Below are 27,932 nucleotides of genomic sequence, written 5' to 3'. Positions count from 1 at the left end.
TTTTGAAGTATGCATGAAGCCAGTTGGAGCGATAGCTGATAATGTGGCATGATTTCATTGTATTGTTATAACCCTGCGTTTTGGCAGGGTTGGGAGTGCTCTATCTAATCAAGACCAAGTACACTTGTCAATTGTCTTAGGGTCATACTAGGTGAAAGGAGAAAAGGCTGGAATACATCATGTCCTCTTTGGAAACCTTAGTCATAGAGCTTTTCGTTGGGCAAGTTGGGAGGTGTCCTTTAGAGTAAAGAGCCGATTATGGAATCCAAGGTTCAACAACTCACCTCGAGTGACTTTTTTCTATTTTCAGATTTTATCATGAAGTTTTACCATAGTGATGATTAGAAAGCTTCTGCTGTTACCTGCAGTATGCTTACCATGTAGGTTGTACAGCCTTCCATTTCATTTGTGCCCTTTTAAAGTAACAGACTTTGACCTTTTTATACAAGTATTTTTATGGTTTCTGTGAAACTTGATCAGGATGATCTTTGTTGCCCAGTGCTATTTGAATTTGCATTATAGTGTGAAGGGATGTGGCAGTACATTTGCATTTTTTTTCAGCTGACATCCAATAGTAGTTAGAGTTGAGGGGAATGGTAGAAGTTAATACAGTTACTGTGGGGACACGTTGCAAATGTGATCAAACAAAAAACTGGTGGCTTAGTCCTCCTCAGCACTATGGAAGGATGCCTGTAATGTATACTAGAAGGTAGTACTTGCATGCTGCATGAACATGCGATGAGTCTGTACAGAAATACGTAGGCTGTTCAGGAAATTAGGAGAGTAAGAGGTTGGAAACCCAAGTAGGAGGTTCTGTAGGAAGTACCTTTTGGGGTAATGTATAAGGCTGTACATCTTGTTTGTACACAGTGATTAAGGGGTTGGCAATCAAAAGCCATTCAGATTTGTCACCTCTTACCCTTGGTGTGTCTGATCAGTGTACCTTGAGATTGGTATTTGGTGTATAAACCTCTGGACTGATGAGAGAGGTAGCTGACTCTGTTAGTCCAAAGTCGGGCAGAAGGCAGGGTAGAGACTCGCCTTTATAAACCAACTGAAGCAGGTGCATACGCTTTCATGAGCAAGAACTCATTTCATTGGAGGCTATAAAAGCACATCTGATGAAGTGAGCTGTTGCTCACGAAAGCTTGTGTATCTCTGATTTCATTTAGGCTATAACATGCATCTCCACCCTGCTGTTCCTCCCTCCCCCCACCCCTTTCCTAACACATTGTAAAAGAAACTAGATAAAAACCCCTGACTTTTGTTGTGCCCACACTTGTAGCTGATGGGAGGGTGCCATTACATTTGAAACTAAATTCAGACTTTCTTTAGAAAGACCCCGTAGTTTGTATAATTTTCTTTAAATTGCAGCATATATATTTAGAGGAAAAATGATGTGTGATGTTCTCTCCAGTCTGTGAGTCCAAATGATGGGCTTGTGATGGCTTCAGTTGCAAGAACCGTTTGATGTGGAGTAGGTGTCACTCCTAGAAGTACGCACTGAGAAGCAAGCTGTCTTCAGCAACTTTTTCCTAGTAGTATTATAGTAGGCAAAAGATTTGAGTTCCAGCAACCACTAAACAATGAAAAACTTAGCTATGCCTTGAATATTAAAAGCGAATTGTTTTCTCGAGCAGCGTGCGCTGCAAGTTGACAAGGTAAGACTTTGCAGATTCTAGAGCCTCAGGTTTGAGCTTTTATAAGTTAATTTTTTTTAATGTGCGTGTGCTTGTTTTGTTTTGTTTTTTCTGTTCCTGTTTTGCTGTGCGACTGACTCAAACTGGGGGGAATTCATTGTTAAAAAGGAAACAGTAATAAAGAAGTAAATAAAAACAATGTGCTGTCGGATGTGGAAAAAAACCCCAAATAGAAATAGCAGGAAAAAAAATATTTTCCTTTAATAACTTTCGGCTCTGCTAATCTTTAACAATAACAGATAAAAAGAAATTTCCCCCTGAAATGTGATTGATGTTTTGTGTTCACTGCTGATGCCCCTTTCAGCAAACAGTGATTTGGTAATCCATAGGTACTTGCTTCTTAGGCTTGGAAAGGATGAATTTGTTTGTTAGTTGAGATTTGTCGTATCGTAGCCTGAACAGCCTTCCAAATGGACACGTGAACACAAAACATATACAGAGCTTTGTGGAAAGTGTAAAATAGATATACAATAAATATCTTCCTTTTTTGTTTGTTTAGCTGGTTATCGCAGGAGGAAAACCCCACCTGTTTTTACCTCCACAGATATCTGATGTGTTGGGCAGCTTCCCCCTGGTCTTCCTTTGAAGTAACATCAGCAGTTGCTGCCTAATGGCTATATGTATATTTTATAGGGCTATATAAGTGATCCTGGAAGGAAATGCTGGCTCTTTTCACAGGCACAAAAGGTGTTGCCAGGAAACTTTTGTCCAACATTTAGGGGGTCATTTTAAAATATGAAGCACTAAAAACCTTCTCAGACATTTACCACCCCCCAGAAAAATAAATTTGGACTTGCGCTTGGTGATCAGGTGCCAGGGACGGGACGGGCACTGACTAGAAACAGGATGCGAAACTGACCGGCCTATTGTCATTGTCCAAGCAGAAGGAAACGCAGAATGTAAACGAACGACATAACGGGCGAAAATGAACTACAACTGTTCTGCACATCAAAGATATTAACATCGCTCGCCGTCCTTTTGGGAAACGGACTTGCAAGCTGACCAAGCTCCGTACGAGCACCGCTTTGCTCGCGTGTTAATTCGGAAAAGCCAGAAAATCCGTTTTTAAAGTATTCCAGGGTTTATAGTGAAAGCTGTCGCGCTATGTTAAAAAAAAAAAAAAAAAAGAATTGAAAGAGTTAATACTTTTTTTTTTTCTCCTTTCTGAAAGTTATCTGTTAAGAGTATTAGTTTAATAAAGCGTAGCTGCCCTCCAGATGAACCCGCCAGTGACTCTGCAATTGGGGTCATTCCAAGTTCATGCTGCGGACTTTTGACTGCCTCCTGTGTATGTGAAAACAGCCGGCAGTTCCTGCAGGGATCACTCATTCAGGCCTGTAACACAAAACTATTGCCAATGGGCACCTGCTGGGGCAGCTTCACAGGAGGTCCTCGGGGGAAGCTACCCAACTCATCAGGCATCTGCAGAGATAAAAACAGTGGGAGCTCCCCTGGGATACCCAGCTAATCAGGCATCCATACAGACAACTCATCAGGGGACTTCGCAGATTACCCGGCCAACATGCCATTGTCAGAACGCATTACGAAGCTTAGTTAACGATGGGATGTGAGCTAATTAAAGGCCCTTTACTTTAGTTGCATGACATAAGCGAGGGTGGGGAAGGCATCTCGGCAAACTCCGATAAGGTATTGTGTTCACTTCAGTGGTAAAAGCCGCTGGATTCTTTGTGTCCTGGGTGCGATCAGTAACTTGTGTCAAAGAGGAGACGGTTTATGTTGCGTTTTATATATGGTGCCGTCGTGCGCTCGGCATCTGTCAAAAGTAGCATTAGGTAATGTGTTGTTCTGCCGCTCTCTTTAATATTTAATCCCTCTTTGGCGTTTTGTAAGCTGGTTACACACACGTTGTTGTTGCCTTTAACATTCTCGCATGTTTTCTCTGTCTGGAACCACATTTAAAAAAACCAGCCTGCATAAGATTTAAGATGCATTAAAGAAAATCGTAAGAGGGCATAATATACGCACCCATATATAACGTATCATTTTGGAAACTCTCATGCTTGAACTGTACAAGAGCTACATTTTTTTTCTAAAACGAACCAAAGACAAGTGATGTTGTTTTGCCGCTTCGAGGGCTTCGAGTAAAGCTTTAAATAGTTAAAGTTTTTACTTTTAGAAATAACTGTCTCAGCATACGTACATAACTTGTCAAAGACCTCAGATATTTTCATTATTCACTTCCAGGGTTATACAAAGTTGACAAATGTCATTTTATAAGTCAGAAAATGGCTTGATGCCTTTCACCGAGTAATGTCTGTGTCTTACAATTGCCTGAATATGTTTACCCAAATCCAGGACAGCTTTGAATGTAAGACTATCCCCACTAATGAGATTCTAGCCATCGAAATTTTATTTTTTGTATAACTTTCCATGCATGCAAGCTAATTATTGGAGAATTGTCAGCAGCCACAGAAACTTCCTGCCAAGACAAAGCAAGGGCTTTTTTTTCTCATGGAGGGGAGAAAACTCTTGGATTTGAGTAAATTTGGTATTTTGCACTCTCTAATAATGTAACACATTTTTTAAAGCACGCTAAATATGCATTTAACCAATTAAAAGGTTGTTCTGCTGCATAAGTGATTGTTACCATTTCCATAAGAGGTTTTCTTAGTGATTTAACAAGAATCACAAAATTGTTTTTCAGCATCAACCCTGCAACACTTTGACAACAGCAAGGAAATGTAAAATAAAGGATTGACGATACCTCTCTAACTCACTCCATTAGTCTTGCACACTGTGCACATCTTAACTCTGTGTGGTGGTGCATGCACTTGCAGTAGGTTAGCACAACACATCAAGTTGAGGACAGATTGCCATTATTAACCGTGATTTCCTAGCTTTTGTCGACTATTAACAATCCATCCTCAGTGCACGTTGTAGTGCAGTTAGCTTCAGTGGCATTACATTAAATGAGATTGAGCAGTACTTTTTAGGCTTCGACAATACATCAACACAGTGAAACAACCAAGGATGCTTCTTTATATTTCATCGTCTAAGTTAAATAAGGATAGCATCTTTAACAAAACTATTGATTTTCCTATATCCGGAAACTTATTTGGTTAATGAGAAGAAGCAGCGTGTGTGTTTTTTGTGAAGGATACAGGTTGTAGCCGTGTTAGTGTGCAGGCAAAAGTAATAAAGGATATCATATCCTGGGGATATGATATCCTTTATTAGACCAACTAGATAGTGGCAAAAAAAATTCTTTATTTGCAAGCTGTTGGGCACTGCCTGAGGAAGGGCAAGTGTGCCTGACAGCTTGCAAATAAGGACATTTTTTTGCAGTTACCTAGTTGGTCTAATACAAGATATCACTCCCCAAGAGTTCTGATTACGTTTGCTTTTCATCAAGGTATTTCTACAAGCCAAGTAACCTTAATATATTGATATACATTAATTGAAATGCTTTACATAAAGCATTGCATTAATCACTGTTAGAGACTGGTCTGAACCATCTCATTATAATAAAAGGGTTAAATTATATGAAGTTACCCAGAGTACCTTCTATTTGCCCTGGTCTTTACTGTATTTAATGAAAAAAGTGAAAAACACTTTTAATGGATATGGATCTTTAATCTAAACAGAGGACTTAAAGAATGCTCTTCAGGGTTTTTTTTAATTTTTTTATTAGTCTTCTTTAGTATTCTTACAAAAGCAACAAAGTAATATTGTTCTTATTTTTGTGGAATAGTTTAAAATACATTTGGACAATAATAAAGAATAACTTGATGGAATTTTGTACTACATAATGCGGTGGTTTTCTAACTGGGCTTTTTGGTTTCCCTTTTGTCTATTGTCCCTGGAATGATTGGCGGTTAATTTGAATGATCCACATTTAACTTACAGATTTCCACAGAACTGTCCTGAGGAAGAAGTGCGTTTTATCTTGCATAGATCCCAGATATTGAAAGTGGGACAACGGACCCCTACTTTTGTAGGATTCCTGGTCAAAAGCCTTTCTCCTGGGAGAAAGCAGCGCCTGTTTTATACCCTCAGTCTCCAGTGGCAAGGTGCAAGCTATCTTATTCAAGATCACAACATAGCAGTTTTTTGGTACTGCTTGGTACTTATCTGGCAGGGGAAATACCATGACCCCGATGGTAGCCCCTCTCTAAAGTAATGCAATTAAAATGACACTGTGTAGTGGAGGGTTGCACCCTTGTCTGCTTGTGGACAGGACTTCTTACAATAGCTTCCTGGCCCGCTTCCAGTGGGAAGATCTCAGCTACTCGCTGACTTTATGGAAGTGGAGAGACACCTCTCTAGCTTGCTCCTGTGGCCTTCTGGCCAAGGACAAGCCAAACTCGGGGGCATCCGAACCACAGGCCTGGGCCTGCACGTAGGATGCCCACCAAAGGATTTGGAAGCCCCAGGCAGGGGTGGAGGATGTTTGCTGCTAGTAGGGCCACATTTGGTTCTCGAATGACTCACGGATTTGGAATTGATTTGGCTGATTTGGCTTGGAACATAAAAAAATGTCCTTAATTTGTTTGTTTTTTTTTTAATTTGGTACTGCCTGTGAAGAAGGCATGTGCCTGGAACTGAAGGTGTCTTTGACTGTAGTAGAAGAGCAGTTGAGAAAATGCAAAAAAGAAAAGAGAAGAGAAACACCCCAAGGGCCACAGACCAAAGTAACCAATACCTTTGATAAGATTTATGCAGAAAGCCTGAACATTAGACAGGTGGTAGAGATGAATTTTTGTTTTCGAAAGTGCCTTGATTTGGGGGTGGGGGTTCCTTAATTAGCTGTGCTTAGCGATGTTAGCATTTAAATAGTTCTAAGGGGCTTTGAAGTTAACACCTCACTTCCCTGCCGAAAACAAGGGAGGGGGTGACACTAATTGTGTAGCTGGAGGCCATTCTTTGTGTGGCTAGATTAATGATGCAATAAGCCATCAATTGTTATTTCACAACGGAAAGGCCAGATACTTCTCTTTTCAAAGGGGAAAGCAGCAAAAGCAAGATGCCCTGAAACTCTGCAAATGTTCTTTTTCTTATTGTGTGGACTTGTTTTGAGTGTACAAGCCTCTTCTTAAGCCAGGCATGAGCAGAGCTGCGTTTCCTGTGAGTTAATGCCTGCTCAGCAAGAAAAAAAAATTCCCCAATCCTGAAACAATTTACAGACTGTTCTAGAAATGTTTTGGGTAATACATGAACCGTGTTGCTTTTTGGGGTGACGTTTTTGTGCTGGTGTACAAGGCTGGAGGATAAAGTGGTTGTTTTGCTGGCACAGGCATAACCCTGCTTAATCTAGGATTAAACCGTTCAGGATCTGGGGATTTCTGGGGTTTGTTGGAGAGGTGGAGGAAGGGATTATGTGTACCTGCTCTCCTGACCTTTATTTCATGTTATGCCATATTTGCACCGCATCTTTGAGAGACAGGGCTTGGTTTAAGAGCACACCTTTCTCAGACCCTGCGATAACCTACTCTGATGGCTTAGTTAGTACTTTAGACTTACCTGTAATGAACTGCAAGTTCAAAAAATGCATTGTCTTCACTATAAAATCTATTTCAATTCACCCCTGTTAAGAACACTATTACTTTTAAGATCATTTTCAGGTAATTGTTCATCAGGTTTAAGGAGTGAAGTTCTCTGGTTTCTCCTCTTCGCTAGGGTTGTTTGTACTTGCTGCACCCCAGTCAATTGTATCTTTTCACTCCCTGTCATTTCTTTCTCCCCACTTCGCCCCAGAATAGTATCATCGCTTTATACAATGTAGATTTGGTACTACACCCCTTACCTATGTAAAGTGGTTTGCAATGCTTATGGTATTCTTGTCCTTTTTTCTAAACTAGAGAAGGATGAAGCTAGTGGGACATAGCTGCGCTGATAGTACTCCATCCTGTTATTACCTGTGGATGGTATTTCTTATTCCAAACCACAAAGTAGGCCTGTCACTTTATGACTAAAAAAGGTTATAAAGGAGCACTTAGAAAAGGCTCAAGTTGGATGTGAAAAGATGGATACTAGGGATATAAAAGGTTAAATGGTAATTGCATTTAAACGGTTTTGCGTGTACCTCTTGGCTCAGTGCTGCCCGCTGTTGGGGGAGCCGCTCCAGCAGGGGCACGGATCCAGGCTGCAGCATCATGCGGCTGCAGGATCATGGGGCTGCAGCAGCAGCAAGCTAACTAGTGGCTACCCGGGCAAAGTTGCACAGTGGGGCCCGCAGGGCTTAAATAAGAGCGCGTGCAGCAGCAGGGCTGCCATCGGGTGCCGTAGGAGTGGTCGGCACAGAGCCAGGTGCCCCCACGGCAGAGCCTGCTTGCCAAGAGAGCCATGCCATGCCACACCCAGGCAGTGCCTCCAGCCTGTGGGTGCCCAGAACCACGGGCAGTGCTTCCCTCCCACCCACCTGACCCCTTATTCACTCCCTCCCCATGCTCCAGCAGCTGCTGCTCAGCAAAAACCCATGGCAGGTCTTCCAGCCTGGGAGCACATGGCAGATGGATGTGCCATGCAGGATCGTGTCAAAGGCATCTACCTGTACGCTTGCTCCAGGGCTGCGGCTCCTAGCAGAGGGCACTCGAGCCACATGTGGATGCTCCGTTTCCCTAGGTAGCTGCTAGTTACCTCCCTGCTGCAGCCCAGATCCACAACACCTTTCGGGCAGCCCTGGCCAGAGCTGCTCCACTGACAGCAGGCAGCACCAGGGCAGGGACCCCCGTCAGACCCCACCACCCCATGCTGCTGGTGCTGGTGCTGCTGCCTTCCCGCTCCCACATGCTCGCCGCGTGGAGCCTGTTGTGACCACGGGCTTCAGTCCTGGCTGGCGGCAGAATTCGCCACGATCCCGCATCCTCAGCCCCGGCTCCCCATGCTGCCCTGCCCCTCTACCACAGGACCGTTTAACCAATATAATTAGAGAAGCTTAAACAGGTATTTTTTAAAACAATATTTACATCTCTAATGGATACCATTGTTAATGAACAAATATTCTGCATTTTAAAATAGCGTTTCAGTTTTGCTTCTAACCTTTCAAACCACTTGATTTCTTCATGCACCTATTACATTTTAACAGGCTTTGGTGGCTTCCCATGCTAAGGAATATAATATAACAACTTAGATGGCATTTTGTTGTGTTTGGTGATCAATAACTATCTATTTTTCCACTGTTTAGAAGAGATGCCCACTTTCTGTATTTCCCTTAGTAACTTTTTGTGTTCCTTTAGCTTGTTCAAGTTTGACTTGCATCTTGTATTTGTGCTATACAGCATACTCCACTTCCATGTGTAACATCTTCAGAGTTTGCTTAACATAATGCTCATTCCAGTTTTTTGGTTGCATTACATTTCCTTGTATTATAGCAGACTTCCTAGTACCTGTGTATTAGTTAAGTGCATGAACCATTTCAGAGACTAGCATCTTTGAAACCCACGCTGTACTTTGTAATTAACTGCTGTACAAGCAAACTACAACCCAGCTGGAGCTGTATCTCACTACTTTTACTCCATTTAACTACACCAGAAAGAAAAAAAAAAAGGGGAAGGAGCTGCTTCCTACTAGAAGCCACAAAAATTATAGGAGCTAGTTTCAAGGCTACTGATACCACAGTAGTGGCAGAGCTGCTTTCAGCCCTATGGTATTAGCAGCCCCAAAACTTGAAAATGAGGGTGGCAAGTCAGCTTCAGATGTGCTAATACCATTGCACCAACAGGGCTTTGTGTATTTAAGGAGCACTATTTCCATTAAGATCAGATATTTGCATACTCTGGGTAAGTGCACAGACTTTTATCCATCCCAAGGCTATGTACTTAAATGGAATACATTGTAAAGCAACAGTTCTCTGCTTTTTTTTCCCTTCCCCAAAAGGATTCAACACAAAACTTAGTGTTTTTCAGTTAAAATTTTTGGATGGTGTCTCCAGAGGCAAGACAACAGGGAAACATTTGATTTCTCCGTTCATTAAAATCCCTAAATTCTTTATAAAGTTGGAACTTGGTGCTATTTTCAACAGCACACAAACAGAACTGTCCCTATTTAACCTTGTTTCTCTTGTATCTTCATGGCGAGAGCATTTAAATTGCCATGTGATGACAAGATGAACTTTTAACCTGTGCACTTCTAATTTTTTTTTCTTCTTACAGCTTTGCTAGGAAGGTAGTTCTCATATCTAAACATTAAAGCAGGACTTGCTATTGACTAATGCAGATGTTATTCTCTCTTTCACGGAAGGAGCAAAAGCAGAAGAAAGAACAACCAATCCCAATTTATACACAGAAAAAAATGGATGTGCTTCTGCTGGCCAAGCAGGGCACAAATCCTCAGAGAGCTGTTGTGAAAGCTTAATCATTAATAGTAACAATAATAATAATGATAACACTAATTGCCCAGTTGTAATTGGCTGGCACCACACCACACCACACATCACCACACTGATGTGATCTTCAAGATCAATACTTGAAAACCGTATCGAAGCCTGACAGTTTTTAGTGTAGGCAGAATTTGCAGAAAATCCTTCTCCCACCTATGTACACACTTTGTGTGTGAGCCTTTAACCTTTATATCAACTCCTCTAATCCCTTTAAACCAAACGATTACACTTTAGAGAGAACAAATTATGGAACAGTTTCCGCTGAATTTGTATTTCTTGGCTAATTAAAATAACTGTATTAAGTTCAGAAAGGGGTCAGAAGTCATTCAGCCAATGCTCGTTTTTCTGTTTTGTGTCAGAGTGGTTAAGTCACAAGACCAGTCATGGGATTTCATTTTTATTCATATGGTTAAAACCTCTTTGCTCAGATAATGGGAGCTGCTTTGAATAGTTTGCATTTCTAAGCAGGAAAGGGGCAGCCAAGCCCAGTAGTGATGCAGCTGGCAACAACCTGAACAGCTTCTAAAAGCAGTTCGGATGAAAGGAACGGAAAATGGATCATTTCATCAGCACACGATATAGCTATTTTTTCTTTTTGTTCAGAGTTTGTTACAACCAGGACCACAGGCCACATTCCAGCTGTCCTTAAACCAGAAGTTGCAAAGTAATGACATAATCTTTGATCACTTTTTATATTGAATCAAAGGATACCCACAACTTAATTACCAAAGTAGGAGAGAAGACTATATGGAATTTATTACCGGTGGGGTGCGACTGCTGACCAGAACGCTTTAAGGAAAAGAATCAGCCTTTTTTCAACTATGTTTTTGTGTCATCAGCGTATGATTTTAGTATTACCATACATTCCCCCCTCTGCTAAACAGGCAAGATTTCCTTTTTATCGTAGACCACGTTCCACTGAAAAACCCTGCTATAATAAATGGTCTTGTTACAGGATGAAAATGTTAATCTAGATAAGGATTTTGTTTGCATCTCAATGTGCAGGGGTGCAAGGGTTCGATCCTGAAGGCTTTAACATAAATATATCCTACTGAGTTCATTCTTGTAAGGATGAGGCTAGTTGTAAAGAGTTGCAGGATTGGGCCCTGGTTTTATAAATGAACGATTATGTAAAACTGTGGTTTCTAATCTGTACACACTTCTGCTTGACATCAGTTTTCTGTGTCTTAGGATATAGCAAGGTGCAATTTATCTGAGTTATAACATAAAGGAACAATATTGAAGACAATTTCCATTAAATAAATGCTGGTGAAAGGACCATCAAGGAGGGAGTTCAAAGCTATTATGCTGTCAAAGCGCCGTTCATGTCACGTACAGGACTGACAAATTTAAACTATTCAAGAAAAAATTTTAGGACCTTTTGTCTCTCCCTAACGAGGCACATTTTTGTGATCTTTCCCTCAGCATCTTACTGAGAAGCCATTTGAAAAGATGGTGAATTAGGAAATAGTGACAGAGTGAGCAGGGAAGGTTATTGGCTTATTTTCTGAACACCTAGATTTTTCTGGTATGCTTTTCTCGGCACTTCCCGGTTTCTACCTCAACTAATACCAGAAATGACCAGAAGGACCATCTTATCTATCGAAGTAGTAGCTGCCTGTTAGGAGAAGGGAGAGCATGAGCATGTCAGAACTATCAGAGGGAGATGCCGATGACAAAAGATGGGACTATTTTTTGCTTCCAGCTATTATTGTCTTCTTCAGTAACAGAGGAAAATCCTACCGGTCATCCTTTTCACTACCAGTATCGATTCCCAATTAGAGGTAGGGTTTTAGGACCTTTCTCCCCCACCCCCCTGTCTAGTTTAACATTATGTAATCTTATGAAAGTGGCTAAAAAATTAATAGAGCACTAAAAGGCAAATCCCCTTTTCTTTAGCTGGTGGTCATCGAATCACAGAATGGTAGGGTTGGAAGGGACCTTGGAAGATCATCTAGTCCAGTTCCTGGCTCAAGGTAGCATAGATTCATAGTTGTTAGGAGCTGGAAGGGACCTTAGAGATCATCGGGTCCAGCCCCCCTGCACTTGGGCAGGAAAAACCCCAGCAAGATGGGCGTCAAGATGCTTTTTGAAGATTGCCAGGGTGGATGACTGTACTAAACCGTCCCAGTCAGGTGCATCTCACTAGCTCTTAAAAATATGCCTCTTCCAGTGCTTAACCACCCTCATAGTGAGGAAGTTCTTCCTAAAATCCAACCTAAATTTCCACGATTGCAATTTAAGGCCATTTCTCCTTGCCCTGTCCCCTGTGGGTCACAGGGAATAGTCTTTATTTTATGATAACTGAATTGAGTCATGTTCGCGTGACTCCTGCTTGAACCCAAATGGCTTAATGCAAGTCTTTTATTTGTAAATGTCTTAATCCTTCACTTGCGTTATAAGCGGTCTTTATTTGACACAACGGCAATAACGTTGCAGTGGTGTTGCTCAGATGTTCGTTAAGATTTCCTTTAGATGAGTTCACATCTTTCTTCTGTGCTGCAGTGCATATGGATCCCGTCAGTACAGCCATCTGCCAGTGGATCATCCCACATGCTACCATAAACATGACACTGCTTCACCAACAGCCGTTTTTCAAAACAGAGCCACTTTCAAGTTATATTGCCGCAGTGTTTTGAGATACAACCTCTTAACTCGCTACAAAATGTAAAGTACAACAGTACAGACATATTTCTGAGTCTTGTGACAGGCTTATTTGCCTTAAAGCTTTTCACATATCCCTGTGGAAGGATAGCTTTGTGTCTAAATAACATTCTTGTGAGTTTTTTGAAAGGTTACGCTTGGGTCATTGGCACTTAGCTATTTATTTTGATGGATTTTGCACAGGAAAGTTAATTATATTAGTACCTTGCATTTATTTCGGTCAGGCATGTACGTGGCTTGCTATTAGCCAGCACCCCAGGACATTTTCAACTTGCATAACAACAAAACACAGGTTAAATGTTAATTCTTAGTCCTTATCTGATGATAAAGCATTTATGGTGAGAGTGCTTGTTCAAAGATCAGGTCATGATTTGTGTCAAGAAACAGTAACTTTGTGTTTCCAGAATGCATTCCAACCATGTACTGTCCATCAAAACACAAGGCAACACAAGGAATTTGCTTAATATACTAAGCTGTTCAGCTTGATATATATAAAACAGACTTCATTTACTACTTTTGGTTGAACTAAGTGGACCAAATAATTTTACTGCCTACTTGAAAAGATTACTGATTTTTTATTTTTTTTTTTTAAATTGAGGAACATTTTAAAAAATAGTTACATATTGTAGTAGTGTTTAGAGTGCTGTTGGTAGCTGTAATTGTCCAGGGAATATGCAAGAGATGAGGATTTTTGTGGGTGGTATCGTTTATTAGATCAACTGCATAGTTGGGTGAGAGTTGGACAGGTTTTGGGGTACAAGGCACCATTCTTTGGTCCGAGAAAAAACCAGGCACCTGAAAACTTGTCTAAATCTGTCCCAACCAGAGAATTGGTCCAATAAGATCCATGCTACATAACGTACAAGTTATATATTATGCAAATGTTGACACATTATATTTTGTTAACTGTTGCAGTGTCAGGACACATTATAATCCCAAATAAAGATCGCATTTTCAAAGCATGTCAAACGGAGTTAGGTTTTCAAGAAGGCGTTGCTCAGCTTTAGTCGCCTAAATAAGAACCATATTTTAAAAAGTTTCATAGCTCCCATCATGATCGTTATGGCTGGTTTCCTCCCTCAGAACTCTGTCCCCAGTCTAAAATCCAACCTTATGAGAGCTGAGCTCTTCTGAAAAATGCAGGTCAGAATAATTGGTTACTAACTAAGCACCAAAATGTAACCATTTCCTTTTGTGTATAAAAAGCTACTCTCTAATGCATCAATATTGTAAGTTCAAGTTTCCTAAATCAAAAGGCAGACAAGGTTCCTTGGGTGAATTTGATATCTTTTATTAGACCAACCCAAATAGTTGGAGAATAGTTATTAAGCAAGCTTTCGGGTTCAAAAAGATGTGTGCTCTTCCTGGATGGATGGAAGAGCGCACACCAACTGCTGAAACTTCCTTAGCCTGACGAAGGGTTTTTGAGCCCGAAAGCTTGCTTAATAAATATTCTCCAACTATTTGGGTTGGTCTAATAAAAGCTATCAAATTCACCCAAGGAACCTTGTCTGCCTATGTCCTTAGACCAGCACGGCTACAACCTAACCCCCTAAATCAAAAGGTATTTTCTTATTGGTAATATTTGAAGTAGTGATCCAGTTGTAAATGCAGCGACTGTAATTTTGCTCTTGTTGAAGTGAATAAAGCTTTGATATTAATTTCGGTAAGAGAACAGGTGAAAGCTACAGCTATGTCTACACAGATGATAGTGAGAATGCAAGTGTAGAAGTCTTTGGGAAGACACTAATGTGAGAAAAGCTGTAATGAATATAAGCTATGGTAATCAAAGCACTCCTTCAAACAAAGAAGAAGACTCTTTCCGTGCTGCCATGTAAGAAGGCAGGAACTGATCAAGTTTTGAACTTCTAAGAACTACTGCATTTAAGACAGTAAAATTGAGAATAGTATAAACACAACATGTTTTTCAATAGAAATTGTATCTTAAAAAAGCTTCCTTTTTTTCCCCCCCTCTTCTAGTTTGCTGGGACTTTATCGGATGGATTGGGAAAAACAATGGATAACAGACATCAAACTGAACGAGAGTACATTCGATATCATGCTGCAACTAGCGGAGAACATCTTGTGGCTGGAATACAGGGACTTGCTCATGGTAAGTTATGAATATATAGAGCAGAGTATTGCCATTTCAGCTACCTTGTTTACTGCCATCACAAAGCAATGGTATTCAGAAAGGCAATGCGGTACAGTGTGAACTACTCTTCTAGTCAGTTATTTGTAGCTTGAGGGAACGGAGAAATTGCTGGCTTTCCTTTTAGTGTGATTGGGATTTTAATTTTAAGTTTGGTTTTGTGCACCAACACTAAAATTAAGGAAGAATATCAGCCAAAACTACAGTGTCCATGTAGATTCATAAACATCCTTACATACTATTGGTCTGTACCAAGAGTGTAATAAAATTCTCAACTAGTGGTAAAAAAAAAAAAAAAAGAATGAATTGTTTTGATGTAAGCTGTTGCTGCTCACCTGCAAGTCCCATGGACCTTATTTTCCTTGCAGAATTAAGCCCATAGACTTGCTCTACTTAAACTTTTAATAGACCCAAAAACCAATTGCAAAAGACAACATGGACATTTAATTTGATTCAAGTCTTATGTCAGTTTAGCTTTAAATTAATTCTCTACTGAATTTAACTGAGCCAATCCCAGCCAAGTTTAAATTTATTGAGTATTTATGCGGCTTTACATCAGTTTGGTTCCATTTGTTTCAAGTCGCATCGGTAATTAAGTTGTTGCAAATTTGAGTGTAGTCAAAATTTCAGTGTCATAAACATGAGTGTTCCTTTTCTGATTATCAAAAACGTGTGTACTTTTACAAATGGAAAACTACAGGGCATTTGTTAACCGTCTCAAACGTTTTCTGCACAGGGTGCGATTTAATTCCAAATAATAAAAATAACACTGAAATAATCTTCGCAATAGTGGATACGGTCAGTAAAAAGATTGCATTGACATTTGAAAGCAGGGCTGGTTAAGTTAGGGGAGGGGTTGCTATACATCCCCTGGGCTCCTGCCCAGCTGCCATTCTCCCTATTGCTTCAGCTATTGTGCCCCTGCTGATGGGGCAGTTGGACAGTGCAGGGAGCTGAGGGTGAGCCTGGGCTGCATGGTGCAGCAGGGGTAGGGAGGGGATTGCCTGTGCAAGCATATGGTACAGTCGGGACAGGGCGGGGAGAGGAGCACGGGCATGCATTGGGACACAAGCACATGCTGCAGCAGTAGAGGGACCTCCATGGGGTGTGTGGCCCAGGGGGAACTATGGCTCTCCCTTGTGCGACTGCCAGGGCATGTGGCTCCTGACTGCTTGGAAGTTGGGCAGCCCTGTTTTAAATAGATCATATTAGATATCTCTTTAAAAGTAAAGTGCTTTGGTTATTCCCAGCTTCAGAATTTATGTATTCTAAAATCTGGTATAAATTACGTTGCCGGGAACATCTGAAATATGTTCATGCCTAATGAAGTCAATTAGAAACATTTCATCATGCTATTTTATCAGTTAATTAGCAGTATTATGTCTTTTGTTTTAAATCTGTTTCTTTTTAATGCTTCCTCTTTCCATTTCTTCAAAGAAGCAATTAACTATTAGATTTTGTCTGGTGAAATATAGGAATTTTCCCAGCTTTTTTGCAATCTGTCATAGTTACTCAAATGAATTAATTTAAATACTTAATGCTGTCTGCTTCTCAACTCCTAAATGCATCTGGGTGCTGCTTGGCCAGTATTTTGAAAGTGGACAACTCAAAAGTGCAATCAGTTGCTACAGAGTTAGAGAATCGAGAGCTGGCAGTCAATCTCGGTAAATCAGTTTGTTGGGCAGCGGGCCAGAAAGCTTTATGATGCTGGAGAATGCTCTCCTTTGGCTGAGAGATGCAGTTTATGGAGCATATTGCTACACTATACGTATTGTCATCCACTCTATTGAATTTTCAGTATGTTCCAAACTTTTTGCAGGCCCTCAGGTTCTCATTACCATTAAAGTTTTGTAAGAGCAAGTTGCGCCTCACAGTATCAGTGTTAAAATTCGAGTTCGCGTTTTTATATTTTGTCTGCTTATATTCATCCTAATAATTGCCAAGTGAACCTAGTGTTCTCCAGTTCCTGTCCTAAATCGTATAAAATGTTGTGATGTTAAATTGTTCACGCGATCAGGTGGTGCTGGACCAACTCTAGTTTTTGTTGTCTTCACTCAGGTATCATTGGTGGATTGACAAGTGTAATAACTTCAACAGTGGAAGGTGTGAAAACTGAAGGGGGAGTTAGCGGTTTTATGTCAGGCCTTGGTAAAGGCTTGGTTGGCACAGTAACCAAGCCAGTGGCTGGAGCTCTGGATTTTGCTTCAGAAACAGCCCAGGCAGTGAGAGATACCGCAACTCTTAGTGGACCAAGGTCAGTAAATGTTTTACATTTCTAACTGATAATGTGTCTGCATGCCCTAATGCAAAACATTCCAGTTTCTGTTCCTAACCCAAAGGAATGGTAATTGTACAAAATTGACTGTATAGTAGTACTGTATCATGCTCCCATTTTATTCTATTTCCTCCTCCTTAATATATTGTGTTTGCAGACACACTAACGTGATCTGATTTGGTAGTAAAACTGATGCAGAGAAGCTATAATGTAAAATAAGACATTATCATTACAGCATATTAAAATAGGTTATGAAATTTTAAGAGTAAATTTAACAACTCATCTTGGTAGCCTGAAGCAGAGAGGGACTGCAAATGTGTTTTTTGGAGTTGGTTGTTTTTCCCATTTTCCATTAAAAGATCACATAGAAAGCAGGTCTTTTAAAGGGGTTAAAGAGTTCTGAAGATTGACATCTCTTCTCATCCTCTTGAAAAAACAATTTTTATTGAGGATGTGCTGGTATGACATTTGTGTGTGTGTGTGTGTGTGTGTGTGTGTATGCATGTTTTCTATATTGCAGATAGATCGTGTGTATATAAGATCGTACGTGGAAATAACATATCCCATAAATTACACAAGCCTGTGACACAGTGCATCTGTACACACTCTCTCGCACAGACTTGTGCGTGTGTTTTACATCTTTGGGGATCTAGTATGCCTTACTTCGACTAGTGTCTGGCCACCAGAAGTAAAGTTGAATAATGTTATGTATGTTTGAAATAAATATTTGTTGTTATGTATATCATCATTATTAAAATGAAGGATCAGGGAAGAAGGGGGTTGGGCAGTTTCCAGAAAGCAGGGTTGAAGGGAATAAGGATCTTAATTATTGTAGTTAAATGGCATTCATTTCTTAGATGATGAGGATGAGCTGTGGAATGACTGTTGTCTGCACCATACCGCATAACAGAGGAGTAAAAAACCAAATCCTACGTATATTTATTTCTCAGGTTGGAGGGGGGGTTTCTCCGCTTCTTCCTCCCTCGCTGCCCCTGAAGGGGTTCTGTAGTCTTTCCATTTGGCTTTTCCATTTCCTGCATTTTATTATGCCACACTCGAATCCCGAGCTGTTTGCCATCTCTGTTTCAATTAGGAACAATACGCTTGATGAAGTGCGAGTGAGGTGCAGGAAACTCAGAAGAATGCAGACCTACACATACTTTGTTGTGAAAATAGGAAGTGCTCCAAATGCACCAGCAGTTTGAACCACAGATGAGTAGGACAAGTTTGAAATGAATGTTATGACTCACAGGATTCAGTTAGCCTATCTTTTGTCGGCAGTGATAGATCTTGGTATAACAGGGCCCCGTGTTCAACTTCCTTCATCAAATGTAAAAGTCAATCTGAGTAAATGACTAAATGAACATATTTCTGGGTTGGGGAGATAATGGGAGCGGTTAGTATGTAGCCACATGGACTTGGGCCTTTTATTTTATTTGTAGAATTAAAAGGTCAGGGATCATAGTTCAGGTAAGTAAAGAAGGATTCAAAAAAATCCATCTGCATTCCATTAGAAAAATCATCATGCTGTGTCTCAGGCAGGCAGAAGGTTAGGGCACATGGAAACAGAGTAAATGTTCCTTCATATTTTATTAAAAAGTGTTTGAGACGTCCATGTGCTTATCTATTTCAGTGCGCTGTTGAAGTATGTTTCTGTTCATGAATTTCCACCCTGTTTGCAATATTGCCAGTAATTATGTCACTTGACGTTGAGAAACTAGCCAGCAAGCAAGGAGGGAGAGGGCATGTAGCCATGTAGGCCCATGAGCCTATTACCTTTAGCAGTTAACAGACAAAGTACAGATTAGGACATTCGAATTGAACTGGAAGATGTCTTTCAAGTTATAGCCATGATGGCCCCGAAATTATGCAAAAGGCAAGGATTTCTTAGGGTAATATATTTTATTGGGCCAGCTGTGTAGTTGGGATAAAGTTAGACAGGCTTTCAAATGCGGGACGTGCTTGGTCAGGTCTAACAAAGAATGACTTGCATTTGAAAGCTTGCCTATCTTTATCCCAACTACATAGGTCATTACATTTGGAATAAGTTTTGTTTGCTGTGTCCACCGAGCAAAGTGCTGCACGCAGTGTTCAGAGCACCCTGCGCAACATTCAGAACTTGGGTATAACATTAACTGTCCTCTGAAATGTTGTGACCCATCATCACTTGTAAAGTCAAAAAATACTCTTCCCAGTAGCTAAGTCAGAAAACCTATTTGAGGCTACTACTTCTCCTAGAAGAAAAATTAATCACAGGTTTCCAGTCCGTGTACAGTAAAATGTACTCAGCCCCACCAACCATGCAGTTAGTCCAATAAGAGATATCACCCGCAAAAATCCTTGCCCCTCAGCTCCCCAGACATTTTGTGAAAGGTTGTAAGGTAATCCTATACCATACCCGTTTTTTCTGATTTATCTATTTAATCAAGCAAGCAACTTTTCAGGGGAAAGGAAAGCAGAGAGCAACAACAAAGGATTTGGCTTTGTTGTGACTCTTGTGTACCAAAATCCCTTAATTGCATTTGTTAACTGTTCAGCTATGTGTGGTTTGGAATCAAAATAAAACACTGTTCCAAACTGAATGTGCTGGCTCAGGTTGCATTTTCTGCTCTGTGCGCTGGGCCATGTAGATGGTTTTTGTTTTTTTTCCAAGTTAAGATCCATGCAGAAATGAAAAGGGAGTTCAAGCAGGGCTTCTTAGCAGTGTTGAACCTTGCAAAGTGGATGGACTCAAAAACTAACTGATGCCATGCCATCACTAAGCGCCCACTCCCACCTCAGATCCATGCCATGCATCTGTACAAACTGTGGGGCAGATTTTTAACATGCAAGTCAAACAGAGTTGTGGGTAAACGAACATTTTTTGCAACTCCATCTGTTGTAGCTTTAAGAGTGAGGAAATTTATTTCCTATTAGTGTGGTATTTGTCTAAATGGGAATTTTCTGTCTGACAGTCAATTAGGTTGGAGTTGATACAAGCCTGTTGTGACTGGCACTAAAAGCATTTTCATTTTTTTGGTCACTGAAAATTACCACCGTTTGATATGGACGAGTAAAGGGGTTTGAGTTCCAGATTTGTCAGTCGGGCTGTTGTATGATAATGGAGTTAACGTGCCAAGTATCATGAGCTTCCATACTGAAAAAGTTGGGTATCTTGTAAACGAGTGATTCCCAATGGATGCACCGTGGTAGACTAGCGTGTCTCAAGAACAGTGGAAGTGTACTGCAAAACATGAGCAGGATTGGACCCTGGCTGCACCACCCCACACCCTTGCTCATGGGCTGGTGAGTGAAATGCGCCATCAGTTTTAATCCAGAAAAAAGGCGAACCATTCTTGCCTATTGAAAAATTGTAAACAGATGCAGGTAAGTGGATCTCTGCTGACATACCATGCGAGGAGGATCCACTGTAAATCTCACAAACCTGTACGCTCCTGAATCCTCCACTCTCTCTGTGAACTGTAGGAGGGGTTAGTTGGTACCTTCCTCTAGATGCAAGTCTTAGGATGCTTTTCAGTAGCATACCTTCTCTCCATTAATATCGGTTGGCCAATCAGTTTTGAATGAGCCAAAGCTCTTCCAACACAGATCACGTTCAGAGCACACATGGCCCATTGTCAAGCACTTATGTCACAGGGAAGGTTGTAAATAGAGGAGACTTGAGTACCTCCTCTGTTTCACACAGGTCTCCTAGGTCTCAAAGGAGGTCCACAAGACAGAAGAAAAATACCCTCCATAACCTTGCTGTCTTTCACACTGGCACATCTTCTAATAGTTTTCTTCAAGAGGTTCCACCCTTAGTGCTCGCACATCACATACTCCGAAGGTTAGATTCTTTCTAACAGTGTTTGTTGGGACAGATCTGACCTGTGAGCTCTCACAACTATCATGACTAAAGACAGAATATCTACATTTCATCAACTACGGAAAAAAAAAATAGTTGGAACAATTAGTTTAATTGCTTTTAACCAACAGATTTAAAATCTATAGTTTTATTGAGAAGCAGGACAGTGATGGACCTGCTGCCCTTCTGCATCCCTGTACACTAGACAACATGGACAAATGAAAGCCTCTACAATTTAAGATGTGCCTGTCTTGTTGATGGGTAAATATTATCCACATTTTTTCATTCAATTCTGACCTCAGCAATATTTCTCACCCTCACCTGCTGCAGATGCCCAAAGAACAAATGTGATGCCACTTCTGTTCCCGTAGATCCACTTCTTTGAACTCAGGCTTGGGAGATTTCTGTCTGAGAAGCCCGGGCTACAGTTGTCTTGGAGTTGGTAGACGTTTCGTTGTGTGATTGTGAATAAAAGGTGTCCCATACAGTTCAAATAGTGTTCAGACTCCTCCCTTCCCATCTTTTTTCTCACAACATAAGAGACAAGATTGTTTGCTCCCAGTTTTTGTTGTTGTTGTTCTTGTTGTAAACCAGAACTAGAAAGGCCCTTTTACTTCCTAATGTTGTTTCTGGAACTGGCATTGAGTCTAAATTAGGTTTTCAAGAGCATGCTGACATTGTGATTTAAAGCGCTAAATGTTCTTAAAATTAAAATATAATATTTGAGCCTGTGTGCTAGAGCAAGGTTAGACCAGTAAACTATGATTTATTTATTTTTCTACTTCTCATCAATATTATGAGAAAAAGTAATTATTTTTGGACTTTGAATGTCTTATTTTTCGGGGTGTGTTCATGAACAGCCTGTTTGGCAAAAGTTAAACTAGCAGGCGGCCGTCGATCCTCCGGATCGTGGTTTACACTTAAGAGGTCTAGTCACCAAGAACTTTGATGTGTACACCTAGGCAAGAGTATAGAGGAGTGGAGGCCGCCCAAGACCTACCATCTCCCCTTCAGACCACTGGGGCAGAATCCAAAGGCCAGACCGAGTCCAGACGCTCAGTGCCTTGACGGTCACAGCTTCTGCCCGAGAGTAACAGAGAAGAACTGCTGCTGACTGCCTACCTAACGCCTCGCTCGGTCAGGGTGATGTCCCTTAGCCTCTCTCCAGCCAAGAAGTATCCACAAGGCAGTGGGGGCTAGGGTTTTGAGGCCCTCTATACCCGCCTTGCTCTAGCAAACTAAACTCCAAACTAAATTTACCTTTTTTGAGGTATGTGATTCCTTGCGGATATTAGAGCAGGAAATAATCGGACTCAGTTATAGTCTCTTCAGTGAGGGTGCCTGATTTTTTTTTTTTTAACAATTGCCAGCTTCAGCCACAAAACAGTTTGGAAATCAGCTGAAGCATTGTTGCCACATTTATAAAAGAGCTAAGCCTCCATTAAAACAAAAAAAATGTATTCCAAGTGATGTCCTTTTCCTTCTGTTTGGCTGAACTCTAAATACTCCCTGAAGCTCAAAAGCTCAGAACAATACATGGCTCATGATAGTGCAGCTTATGTAAAGCTCTTACTAGTTCTTCAGAAATTAAAAAAAAAAAAAAATCTTTTCTTTGAATAAACTTATGAAAGTGCATGACTCACTTTCTTTTGGACTATCTGATGGGAAAAGGATACGCATTATTTGGTCATGGTAGATTAATATAATTGCGAGAGAAAAAAAAGACACAATTTTCCTTTTACCATTTTGGCCTTAAGTTGCCATCACTAGTTTTAAGGAAATTGTAACGTATTGAGTGCACACCTTGGAGAAAGTAGTAGCCTACAGAATAGGCAAAGGATTTTTGAGGGCCTTTATTACTTTTACATTTCTTTTTCTGCCATCAGGCTTTTTTGAGACCAATTGTTGCAATTTTTTTTAAGTGTTCATTTTGTGTGTGCTAAACAAAACTCTAAAATTAGACATCAGAGTTAGCAGCCTTGATCAAAATGTATTCATCTTCAAACCAAAGGAATAATAAAGGCCCTCAGGTGAAGGAGGCCCGATTCTATCTTACTGTGCACTTATGCTTCCAGGCGAGTTGCACGCCTGTTTTTCAAACTCCCAATTATGTGGAACAGTCCATGTTTTGGTCCAGAATAAAATGTCTCTTCCACATGTTGGAGAGAGAATAAGGAGCCAATTATTTTTCCATATGGCAGCATTTAAATGTTATACTGTTGTATCAGAGAACGTACTTAGCATTTTTAGGCCTGCATTATACCTTAGTGTTAAATATTTTGTTCCAGAAATCAACAACTAAGCCCCAAGACTAGAAATCTCCCCCCTTTGTCTACAGTTTAACAATGTAGGACTCCAGTTAGGTTAGAAAGCTGAGAAGGTTACTTGAGTACCAGAATTGGTGAAAACATACAACCCTAATAGAAATTTCTGAATCCAGATAAAGATGTAGAAAACTAGAATTTTGAACCATCATGCCCCGATTGCCCTGGGCATGTCACTTAAATGTTGTTCCAGTTTCCTCATTTGTGTGGTGAACAGTAGGAAGTGGAAGATGTTAAAGAAGTCTTTAGTTGTATGGCTTTTTAGATTGTCCATTCTCTTGGCACATGTTGCGGTCCCGAAGCATGCACAGATTTGGGCATTAGAGATTTTTCTTTACAGCATTCATAAATGAACACAAGGGTCCTGCTCTGAGGAGCTTCCAGTTTAGTTCCTTCAACATCTAGTTGTATACAAGCCTGTTGGATCTTCTGATTACTATTTTTCTTTTTGTCAGTATTAAGAATAATGTTATGTAGTCCAGGGCAGTCAAGTGTCATCAAAATACGTTTAACTCTGGCATGCCTGCCTATTTGAACCTCTCACACACAATTAGCTATTGGTAAGACTTTCAGTTCCCCTTGCACCACTATTGCACCTGGCATCAGAGCTCCAGAAAGAGAGAAAGGAGTGGTAAGGACAGGTGGGTACAGGCAGGGATATGAAAACCTTAAAAAGAGCTGAAAAGCAATCTGAGGAAGCAGCAGAATCTAAAGGAAAATAAAAAGGAATCTGGAAAAGTAACAAGGTAGGATAAATAAGGAAAGCTGTCTCATAAGAAGATTACAACAGCCACCAGCTTGTTACCATCTCTGTTGCACTTAGAAGAAGTTGCATTGACATCCCTCCACCCAAAGATCGGGATGGTGGCAGGACTGTGTCTGCACCAAGCTTGCTTTGCAGATGGCCTTGAGTAAAAGCAGATGGTTTAATTCCTACAGGCTGTCAAAGAGACTACACTGTCAGTATTGGAGCCATAAAATGCATTAAGGTAATATTTATGTTTTTATATAAATTAAATAATTTGCATAACTTAATTCATGGAGCTGCCTCAAGCTTGAAAGTAATGGGTAGCCAGTTTTACCAATCACTTTCAGACATTTTGAAGTGATAGTCTTGTATGACACCAAGGTACAGCAGTGCCATCTTGATGGAAATAAGTTAACGAATGAATGAACTGCAGGAAAAGTGTAGTTTTGTACAAAACCCATGATCCGCATGGATAAAAGTATCTTACTCCTACAAAGTACCACTTGTTTAAATTGGAACTTCTTGTAGTTATTGATGAGAACTGGGCCAAAAGGAATCTCATGGAGCTTAATCATCGTTCTTTGAATCCTTAAGGTGCAGCCGTTCAGAGGCTTGCGAAACAGTGCTACCAACGGCTTGTGATCTGTTTCTACATTTGCTTTCTGCCCATAAATATATTGATTGGATCTCTGGCATGCAAACAACATTCTTAACAACTTTTTCTCAATCTGTGCATACCCGCTTTCTGCCTCAGTCAGTGATTTAGATGCATAAGCAACGGGTTGCCATCAGTTGTCAAAATAGTGCAGTAGCACAGCACCTAATCCCAACTGCGAAACATCTGTTGAGATCTGTATTGTTTTCCCAGGGGTATTGAATTTTAATACAGGTGCTTGTATTCATTGTTGCTTCAATGACTTCCATATTTCCTCCTGTTCTGGATTCCAGCGCCATTCATTTTTACTCTCAAGAAGCATCCTTAGAGGTGCTGCTGTTGTAGACAGGCTGAACAAGCCTGGGGATCCCCTTTCTGACATCACAGATCCATGCCCCAGGGAGACGGCAGACCTCCTGTGCTGTGGGATCTGACGGCAGATATCTCCCTCTGCTCCTCTCAGCAGGGAATCGCCTACAATTACCCCAATGTCTTCTTCAGTTGCTCTGTTGCCTCGCAGCCTGCCTGGTGGTAGTTGTGCATGCAACCTTTGTTGCTGCACTCTCCGTTGCTGCACTCACTCCCAGCGATGCCAGGGCCCCAAATCGGTTCCCCATGTGCACTGGAGGAGTTGTTCCAGCAATGCGGGGTCTAATTCTGTGTCATCTAGAACTAGAGGTGACTGTCTTCCATCCGTCCATGTCAGGTTCCTCTTGTGTTGCCATCCCGCCATATGCAGTGATCCTGCAAAGAGTGGAAGTACCCATCAATCTCATCCTCAATGGCTCTAATCCCACGCAGCCTGCTAACGTGATTTAGGTTGTCAGCTCCATAAGGAGCAGGGTGATTTTAGTGCATGTTGGTACAGAGCTAAACACAAGGCAGTCTGCAGCTCAGGCAGGGGCTCAAACGCAGCGGTATGGAGCTTTCTTCTGTTTGCTCCCCATGACCGTGCAGCTGTGCCATGCCGCAACAAGAATGCTACCCCGTGGCTCCGTTTCCTGACAAAACCTGCCACGTGCTTGGAACAGGAGGTGGCGGGAGACGGGGCAGGAAGAGATATGAGTAAAGACTCCTCGTTGGAGGCTCCTAGGCTGTGATACTGGTCTGCTCGTGACCTGACATCCCACCTTGTGGCTAATCAGCCTCTCCTGCCGCCAGGAGCAGGGGCAGCAGGAACAAAGGAGCAAGTGTCTGGACAGCTCCTGAATGAGCAGCCAGGGCAGAAGCCTCCCGAGTCTCAGGCCCAGCTAAGAGGATGCCCAGTCCCCGGGGCCGAACCAGCCAGGCCCACGCGCAGCAACCAGGGGTCTGACCAACCTGACAACGGGCTGGAGCATCAGGCCGAGAGAGTAGTAATCAATGGCTCCATGTCTAGTTGGCAGCCGGTAGCAAGTGGAGTCTCCCAGGGGTCGGTCCTGGAGCCGGGTTTGTTCAATGTCTGCATCAAGGACCCGTAAGATGGCACAGAGTGTACCCTCAGCAAGTTTGCAGATGGCACCAAGCCTAAGGGAGGAGTAACTATGCTGGAGGGTAGGGCTAGGATTCAGAGGGACTTAGACACATTGAAGGATTGGGCCAAAAGGAATTTCTTGAGGTTCAACAAGGACAAGTGCAAAGTCCTGCACTTAGGATGGACCAGTGCAGGTTGGGGACTGACTGGCTAAGCAGCAGCTCTGCAGGAAAGGACCTGGGGGTGACAGTGGACAATAAGGTGGATATGAGCCAGCAGTATAATCTTGTTCCCAAGAAGGTTAACAGCATACGGGGCTGCATTAGTAGGAGCATTGCCAGCAGGTCAAGGAAAGTGATTATTCTGCACTATTCAGCACTGGGGAGGCCACATCTGGAGTCCTGTGTCCAGTTTTGGGCCCTCCTGAGGTCCTCTATGACTCTGTATTAAGAAAGATAGGTGACATATCTGCAAGCCAGTTGTAGGATAGTTGTAGTTGAGTGGGTCAGGCATTTTTTTTCATCTGTGTTTTAATGTTGACAGGGGATACCTAACCGGAAAATACTGAAGGTTCCCTTGCAAAAAAATATCTATGCAAAATGAAATAACTGTAAAGTTTTGTGTAACGTTTTAATAAAATGTTGAAGATAGCTGGATATTGCCTTTCACATCTCATAGTCATTTTGGTTGGGTTTTACTCCTCTGGCATACCATAGCAAGTACCAAATAGAGATATACTAGAAAGTTCTAGTGGTGAGAAGTTAAAGCCATATAATTCAAACTAGAAAGAAGGTGCACATTTTTAATAGAGAGGATAATTAACCTTTTGGAAGAGTTCATCAAGGGATAGCATACATTCTTCATCACTCAAGGACTTGTTGAAAGACATATAATCTTGATTAAAGATATGCTCTAGTTCCAGCCCAAGTTGCTTGGATTGCAAATTACGGGGTAGTGTTCTGTGGCCTGTCTTATGCAGGTGGTCAGACGAAATGATCATAATGGGTCCCTTCTGACTTCAAAATCCATGAATTTATGCTGCGACACACCCAGCTAGCTCTCACTTTGTGGTTGGAGCCTGGAGCCAAACCACAGGGACTGGGATAAGTGGTGGGTTTTTATAGCATATGGTGCCATTTTAAAAATGTTTCATGTACTTTTAGCAGGTTGCATTTTAAAAAGCCTGACCTCCTGATGAACTTCTTCACAACCCCCACCCCCCACTCTAAATTCATAGCTGTCTGTGAGCTTTGAAGGACAAATTCATTTAATTTGTGAAGAAAAAACAAACTTAACGCGTTGAAGATAAACTTTTATATTAATTTTATTTTAATGAAATAAAAGAGCTGATTTAATCATTTTTAAGATGCCAGTATGCTAGGGAGGTACTGAAAGAAAGTGTGTTGACAGTGCAGCGTACATTTAATTTATTAGCAGCTAATGCGTGTGATTTGATATCTTTCTTTGAGAGAGGTTTATGTGCTCTAAATACTGCAGTGTCACATACAGCAGTTCTGATTATTTCCACATTTTATGTTGCATATTGCCAAAAGGCTCGGAGACCCATTCAAAACAAAAGAGCTATTCTGTCATTTAACACACGTCCTCAGAGAGCTGTCTTCGAGAAAACTGCTTTATTGCATGCTACAGTTCCAGTTAAGAAAAAGTCCACGTAAACCAGCGATTCTCAGCCAGAGTGCCTCGGGGTGCCACGCAGCGTTAGCAGTTAGGTGTGCAAACATGATTCACAAGATAAAGCCAGAGATTCAAAGAGATTTC

At 41.3% G+C, this 27,932-nt stretch overlaps 1 protein-coding gene across 6 annotated transcripts in view; it reads left to right on the top strand.

Annotated features, from left to right (window-relative positions):
• Window positions 1-27,932, top strand: part of VPS13D (vacuolar protein sorting 13 homolog D) — a 189,632-nt gene that overhangs the window by 124,528 nt on the left and 37,172 nt on the right. For all 6 annotated transcript variants that reach the window (XM_019476110.2, XM_059716348.1, XM_059716349.1 and 3 more), the window contains 2 exons: window positions 14,683-14,815; window positions 16,913-17,108. In XM_019476110.2, coding sequence (XP_019331655.1) covers window positions 14,683-14,815; window positions 16,913-17,108 — 329 coding nt within the window. The remainder of the gene's footprint in view (window positions 1-14,682; window positions 14,816-16,912; window positions 17,109-27,932) is intronic.

The sequence above is a fragment of the Alligator mississippiensis genome, chromosome 13, assembly GCF_030867095.1.
Source record: "Alligator mississippiensis isolate rAllMis1 chromosome 13, rAllMis1, whole genome shotgun sequence".
NCBI lineage: Eukaryota > Metazoa > Chordata > Crocodylia > Alligatoridae > Alligator > Alligator mississippiensis.
Note: the sequence above shows the minus strand (reverse complement) of the source record. Positions and strands in the feature narration are given on the sequence as shown.